At 36.9% G+C, this 8,030-nt stretch overlaps 1 protein-coding gene across 1 annotated transcript in view; it reads left to right on the plus strand.

The window, feature by feature from the left end:
* Positions 1-70: 70 nt before the first annotated feature.
* DUT (deoxyuridine triphosphatase) overlaps positions 71-8,030 on the plus strand; it is a gene marked incomplete at its 5' end in the record, with an annotated part of 8,750 nt that continues 790 nt past the window's right edge. Inside the window, 4 exons of the mRNA XM_010020131.1 lie at positions 71-111; positions 728-819; positions 2,449-2,493; positions 7,217-7,291. Of these exons, the coding sequence (XP_010018433.1) occupies positions 71-111; positions 728-819; positions 2,449-2,493; positions 7,217-7,291 (253 nt within the window). The remainder of the gene's footprint in view (positions 112-727; positions 820-2,448; positions 2,494-7,216; positions 7,292-8,030) is intronic.

Genomic DNA, 8,030 nt, shown 5'->3' on the forward strand with positions numbered 1-8,030 from the left:
GAAAGAGTAGGCCAGAGCTGGCCCGTTCCTTAGCTCCCTTGCTTCTCCATCCGTCTGCCTTTGTTTCCAGAGACCTGTGGTCCAGTCGTGCTGCAGCACCGAGTTCATCAGGTAGCGATGCAGCCACTGGGCAAAAGTCAGGCTTGACACATCAGCCTGAGTTGGAGTCAACATTGACCAGTGCCTTCCTTTTGAAGGCGCTAGAAAATGGTAGTGCATGTGGTCCTCCCTGCCATCGCTTATGCTTTTCTGCTTTCCTCATGGCTGTTGGGGGCTGCCTGCCAAAGAATGCTGTGGCAGTTAGATAATGCTTCTAGCTGGTAACCACATGGGTTGCTGTGTAGAGTCCTACGGTTGGGTTTGCTTGAATTTAAAATAACCATTGTTCAGGAGAATCTGCAGCTAGGCATGCGATTGTTTGCATAGGGCTTCTGTGCTCAGGTACAAGCACTAGTTATATCTGAACTCACTGTGACCACCTCCACCTTCCCTTTTTTAGTATTAAAATAATCAGCCTTTTTCTTCCTTTGCCCAACTTCCTTCCTGTGGTTTTGCTGCACCGCACTTGACGCTTTGTATTACTTTTGCTTAACAGTTGGGTTTTTTTTCCCTTGTTCCAGTGGTGCACTGTGCACCTGGAAAAAGTCCATTTCATAAAGAAACATTTCAGTTACAGGAAAATTTTCAGAATACTCCATATAAACTAGTGTTTCTTTCTTTAATATAGTGCCTACGACTATGAGATACCACCCATGGGAAAAGCTGTAGTGAAAACAGACATTCAGGTTGCACTTCCTTCTGGATGCTATGGCCGAGTAGGTAAGTAAACAGGCTATAAAAAGGCTGCAGAATCGTTGTAGAACTGGTTTGACACCATCCTCCCTTTTCGATTCTGCCTAAAATTTTCAGAATTAGTTTACACAAAAAAAAAAGTCTCACAGGCTGCATGTTTTATTATTAAGCTTTGTCAAATACATTTGAGGTTTGGTGTACGTCAAATGACAAAAAAAAATCACTAGCAAAAATCATAGAATCGTAGAATAGTTGGGGTTGGGAAGGACCTTAAGATCATGTAGTTCCAACCCCCCTGCCATGAGCAGGAACACCACACACTAAACTATGTCGCCCAAGGCTCTGTCCAGCCTGGCCTTGAACACCTCCAGGGTTGGAGCATTCACAACTTCCTTGGGCAACCTATTCCAGTGCCTCACCACCCTCACTGTGAAGAACTTCTTCCTTATATCTAACCTAAAGTTCCCCTGTTTAAGTTTGAAGCCATTACCACTAGAGTCCCTATTGTAATCTACATACAACTTCATAAGCTATTCAGTAGTTCATTACTTCTCTGCAGTTTCAGAATTCAAATCACAAAGGCCAGTAGATAATGGACATGCAGAAAACACACCCCTGGGTGTTTAAAAATTAATCCTGAAATAAAAATACTAGTATAGTAGAGTTTGACTACTTTTTGTGACCGAATACTTGAGAGAACCTGACAAGATACTGTGTTAGTTTTCTGCTGTCTTTTTCTGAATTATGTATAAATTCTTAAAGTAAAAAAAAAATAAAAAATAGTCACTCCAATGGAAGAGTGTGATCGGAGTTTGTGTGTTCTTTCATCTAAAAGGAAAATGCATGTGTCTAATCCCAAAGAAAATTTTGAAGAAAGGTGAGTTTTAGCACTTCAAACTCAGTTAAGGTAGTAACAAAAATAACCCTGTACATAATTTGTGTATAATATTTCTTAGTAAAAATGCTTGCCAAATACTGTTTTCCATCATTATTTGAATGGATTGACCTAATAATCTTTTGAGATTATGCCAAACCAGTGGTAGTGCCAGAAATAAACCAAGATTAGACAGTTGTCTGCTCCAGCTGCCTTCTGTGGAGAAACCTACTCTGTACATGGTGGTTTAAACAAAGATAGGCTTATATCTTATAGGGACTGTAGTCGTAGGACAAGGGGTAATAGCTTCAAACTTAAACAGTGGAAGTTTAGATCAGGTATAAGGAAGAAGTTCTTCACAGTGAGGGTGGTGAGGCACTGGAATAGGTTGCCCAAGGAAGTTGTAAATGCTCCATCCCTGGCAGTGTTTGAGGCCAGGTTGGACAGTGCCTTGGGCAACATAGTTTAGTGCGAGGTGTCCCTGCTCATGGCAGGGGGTTGGAACTACATGATCTTAAGGTCCTTTCCAACCCTAACTATTCTATGATTCTGTATCACTTAAAGATTGCAGGTTTATTGTAGCCTGTAGCAGCTGTCATTTTGTTTAATATGTACATTAACACTTACAATAGTTCCTGTAAAATCATGTTTATTTTAGAAAGACTGTGGAAACAGTTCTTGCTGCCACAACTGTGCAAACACACCATATAGCCTGTAAGTACTGTGTAAGAGTTTTAAAAGAAGTAAATTATTGTACTTACAAAGCAATTCTTGTTTTCTAGCACCACGTTCTGGTTTAGCTGCAAAGCACTTCATAGATGTTGGTGGTAAGATTTTTGTTCTTTTTACTAAGACTTTGTGAATCTTGATTGCAGAAGTGCCTTAATTTCACATCGTAATACAAGCAAATAAATAATGGTAGCTTGGTGGTCTGGCAAAAGGAGCTAAGTGGGTAATACCTCAGAGAGCCACTGCATCATAATTATTTTAAAACCTGAATTATAAAAATACTACTTTTTAAAAAACAAAATAACAGCATTGTACTTCTGTAGGCAATGCCTGGCATAGAAGTGACTTTTTGATTTAGGCTTTAAAGATGACTTTTTACATTCTTTCTCCATTTTGACCGAACATATGTGATTCTTTTCAGTGTAGTGTATGGTCTGAATGAATTAAATCAATAATAGAGAGATATTCTTTTACACAGAGAATATATAGTAATGATATTCAGAAGGAATGAAGGTGGCACTGGAATACACCATAACTGTGGGTAGAATTGATTATAAGGATAAAGACAGCTTTAGTTTACTCTTGCTGATGAAAATGTAACAAATTACTTGAAACAACTGAAATTCAAACTCCTAACCTTTTACATTAATTGACTTAAAAATTGAAAGGTTTTGAAACAAAACTAAAATCCCACTTCTACAAGTCTTTACTGTTTGGAGTTTTTTGTTTGGTATGCAACAGATTTGTTTTGAACAACAGGTTGTTCCTTTGAAATATTTTGAGCTTCTCATTAATCTTGTTTAGAAATTCACAGATATCTCTTCAAAAGCAATTGTTACAGGCACATCTCTAATCAGAGGCCTTCATGAAAGTCTCACGGTGCTTTTGCTATATAACTACAACATGAAGTAAATAATGTTGAAAGTTCTATTCCACTTTTGCAGTGGGGCTGATCAGAGCACAGGCAGATTCTCTTTAACTATTGTATTATAAAATGGCATCTACATTACACCGAAGTTGTTACCACTAAAAGGATGGTAGAGTTATTCTGAGCACAGATGTAACCACAGTAATTTAACTAGCACTAAATGTGCATTACATGGTTCTAATTGTACAAGAATACAGTTCTAAGTTAAATAAAATGTTTTCTGCCACCTAAACCCCTAAGCAATTCATTTTTCTGACAGTAAAGTGGAGGAAAAGAACCCAAAACTACATTTCTGATGTGGTGATATAAAGAAGATGCATCTAACGGGTATCTTCAGAAGTGCTGAGTGGCAGAGAGAATACATTCTTTGTAAGCACGTTATAATTTGAGTTATAATGGAAGTTGACAGAAAAAGCATTTTACTTACCCTGCAGAAGTATTTTTGTCACAATGAGGATATTATCCATCTAAGTAGAAATACACTGCCAGAATACCTAAGGATCAGGGAGAAAATTTGGGATCCTTCAAGAATATGTTCAGAATTCACATCTGCTAGGTGTGGATGCTTTCCCACCAAGTGACGCGCCAAACTTCTGACAGAGTAAGACAGAATGTCAGACTGTCAATTCCAATGCATGATTTTTCCAAAAATTACTTAGATTATTTCTACCCAGTGCACCTGATTTTAAAAAGTGCCTTAGTTGTCAGCAGCGTATGTATTTATTGCAACTTTCTGTTCCAGAATAACATGATGCCAAGAATGTTAGTATGTTTTGCCAGTACACCCAGTTACATAGAGCAAGCCTGTGACCCTGTACAGAAGGGAAACTCGTCAGGTCTTCCTTGGTCATATTTTCTTGTATCTTTAACACAAATAGTGAAATTTGAACTAAAAATCCACATGGTGGTTAAACTCAGTAGGACTATGTCAGTGGAAGTAGAATACATTTAAAGAGAAAATGATTGGTAGGGAATTAATTTAACAAAATCTTTAACCAGCTATGCAAGGTGTTTACTTTATAGTTAAGCTTAGAAAACTAGAGAGTTGTAGTGAGAACTTCCCCCCCCCGGTGAACAATACAAATGACTTAAGTTTTCAGTCTTTTTCATCTTTAGTTATCTGATAGTTTTCAAATCCTAGATAGTTTTTCAAAACCTAGAAGGTCAGTCTCTAGCAGATAGTTTTTCAAACCCTAGAAGGTCAGTCTCTAGCAGTAGTCAAATAGGTGATCAAACAAATCTGGTGTCTCTTCATAGGACTAGCTATTGATGACACCCTTTTCAACAATATTTGTAAAATTAATTTTAGTGTCTATACATAAAGCTGAGATTGTGCTAATGCCATTCTTCAAAGGTTGAGGAAGCACCTGCCTAGATTCATTGTAAATCAGTACAGATCAATTACAAAAAAACCCAACCAAAAAACAAAAACCCCCAAACCTTTAACAAAGAGTAGAAATACTGACGTGCTGTTAAGCTCCAGTTACTCCAATACAGGCTGTTTCAAACAATATTTAGTTTTCTCTCCCAGAATATAGCAGAAACATCTGGTAGATCAAAAAGCTTCATTAGCTGTTAAGCACTAACCAATACATATTTTTGTCACTATGTAGAAATAAACTTGCTTTCTGTCAGAGACATGAAGGCAGAAAAGTTAAGTTAGAATAACTTCAAGTAGCCCCACTTGTTCTGTTCTGTAAATTTTCTTCAGCTAATTCCAGAAAAGGTGACATGCAAGAGTTTTTTCTAACCATACTACTTTAATTGGTACATTTTATACATATAAAAGCATAATGGCTATTTAAATAGACTAGTAATCAAATAAGTTTTTAGTATTGTCTTAGAGTAGAATACTGTTATAAAAGAAATAGAACTGTCCTTCGTTATTTTAAATTAGCAAATTCCATTATCAATCTAATGCATAGCAATATATATCCCAGCTTATGGTCTAGGAAAATGTTGTCTTATCTGTAGAGCAATGCTTGAGAATGAATAAATCCTTAATTTGACAAACCAAAGAGCTAATGATTATTTTTAAAATAGATTTATGAGCATATGTACTTAATTTTATGTGCCAGATCTGATTTCTGGCTTTCAGTTCTCCAGCTGATTGTCTCATATGAACAAATACACCAAATTAATGGGAAACTGAATGCAGAACTTGAGTGATGCTTAAAACTGTCTGTGCTGCTATTACAAGTTTGTTGAATCTATCTTTGTAATGCATCCACGTAGCATGGACTCAGTGTCTACTATTGTATACAACAAAGCAAAATATCTGTTTAGCAGTCTTTAGCTAACACATTGTGTCACCCGTGGTTTAGCAGTTAATTTAGGGGCTGTAGATTTTCTGATACTTTAAAAAGGAGGAAGGAGTAAGTACTTTGCAAGAAGTAAGAAGGCAAAATTTTCATGTTATTGTTTTGTAGTTCAGCCTTTTTTGCTTACACACTTGACCTATGTACATAGGATTTGATTTTTAGTATTTTAAGTATTCAGTTGCAACACTGAACTATGGTAGAAACTGTGCAAGAAATCTGTGATCACCAATACAAGCGGTGTCCTGTGATACTCAGTTTAGCTGATGCATAGTTGACTTTCTGAAGGCTGGTCTAACCTAAACCAAATGAACAGTATGAGACCTGTGCATGTAGGTTCTGTACATCAAGTTCTCTGAATCGGCTGAACTGAATGCTACATTCAGTAATTTTACTATTCTTGCTTTTTTCTTGAAAACTTTCATGCACACCAACCCCTGTGTATTCTTCACTGCTACTTTTGACAGTGCTCTGTAATTAGGGTACTTTCAAGCAATTGCATGCAGTGAAGTACCGGTGAGTTAACTGGAAAACTGCATGTTTTCCTGAATTTCCAGAACTCGAGGGATACCCCCAGTATTACTAGCACCTTAATTAGGAAGATGTTCAGAAATGTGATTGGATTAATCCATTGCAAGAAAAAGAGCTGATTAAATACCTTTTTCACACCAGACCTAGTGTAGACATTATACAGTAACTATGGACCATATGTACTGCAATATTGTCACACAGGTGAAGAAAAAAAGTATCTCAGTTTTCTATTCTTAAGTGTGTATGTTATGGTAAAACATTAAAACTTCAAGGTACAGTCATGCTACAATTTCCTCCAGGGTTTATAATCTCTAAAGGCAGTACTTTATATAATAGTCTGGGAGCCTAGGAATGACATGTAATTCTAGTATATGAATTATTACTGCAAGTGGACTTCAAAATACATACTTTAGTCTGAAAGGAAGCCCAAACTGCAGTTTTCCTACTGCAAATATGCTGCCTGTATCTTAGAGAAAAACCCCAAAGCAGAAGAATAGATTATTTGAATGTGTATTCATAGATAATCTCCTGAACTCTACATAGTTAATAATTACATAAAATGTAAGAGCAAGCTTGTTTTACAGTATTTATATTTGAATGTAGCTGAATGACAATCAGTTCCTTAAAGCTTTTGTTCTGTTACCTTGCCTGAAATCCAGAATTTGGATGTGCGTGAATCTATAGCTCTCAAATAAAATGTTAGGGTTTAAAAACAGATTTCTGCTTGACACGCAAAGAGCTGAAGTTAGCAGAACAAATGGAGCCTGAATTTGGCCCAGCTGTCTTGATTTCAGATAGCGTACAGTGGTAAAATATTTCTTGATAAGCAATGGTGTTTTTTTGGTTCTTTCTGAAAGATTGATCAGCATTTCTAGACATTTCAGTATTTTCGTATGTATTGTTTAATTGTGCATGAGCAGTGCAGAGGATGTCGATACAAGATACTGCAATCATCTGCTAATCTAAGCCTTATCTAATCTACTTACCTATTATACTAACAACATTTATTAATTGGTTATCCCTCTGAATTCTTTCTTAAAACAGCTGGTGTTATTGATGAGGATTACAGGGGAAACATTGGTGTGGTACTCTTCAACTTTGGCAAGGAGACTTTTGAAGGTAAGCGTTAAGCTTGGCAGAGCCCGTTTTCAGCCATCTGACTGGAAACAAGAAAGTAATTTTTCTTTAAAAATCTCTGAGAAGAGTTAGAACTAGCTGAGAACTATTTTCTTCTTACAGTTAATAAAAACATAGAAACTTCATGTCCTGTCAAGGAAAGACAAAAAAGATTCCACTCTTAGCAAATGAGGCGGCATGAAGAAAAAAAAACAACACACAAACCAAAAATCCCAAAACACACCATCACCACCACACCAAACCAACCCAACTTAGCTAAGCTTTAGATTCATGAGCTGTACTGAAGCGCAACTTTCTATTAAGCTGCTTTCTGGCTTCACAAAAAAAACCTCAAACATTTAGTTGAGCAGTATGTGAGATAAAAACTTCTCCAGGATCCTGGGAAACATGAATAATAAAGATATGATTTTTCCCTTAATCGTGCTATCTTTCTGCAAACAGTCAGTTTTAAGCCTCAGGGCCAGTGGTTTTGCAGCCTTTTCTGTCGCTTCACAGCACAAGCTGCTTCTGACAGTTCTGTTAATCAGTTTGAGTACTAATCAGAAAATATGTTTTCCTGTTATCAGTTCATGTTTTTTTCCCCCAGAGAAATCGGTTCCTGGGACTAGTTCACAAAGGAGCTACATCATACATAGAGCTCTCTTCATCTCTGCAGTATCTATGTATAATGACACTGAACATACCACAGTATGGCAGCAGGGATGAGGGGGGGATGGCCTCG

This window comes from Nestor notabilis, unplaced genomic scaffold, assembly GCF_000696875.1.
Source record: "Nestor notabilis isolate BGI_N333 unplaced genomic scaffold, ASM69687v1 scaffold21588, whole genome shotgun sequence".
Lineage (NCBI taxonomy): Eukaryota > Metazoa > Chordata > Aves > Psittaciformes > Psittacidae > Nestor > Nestor notabilis.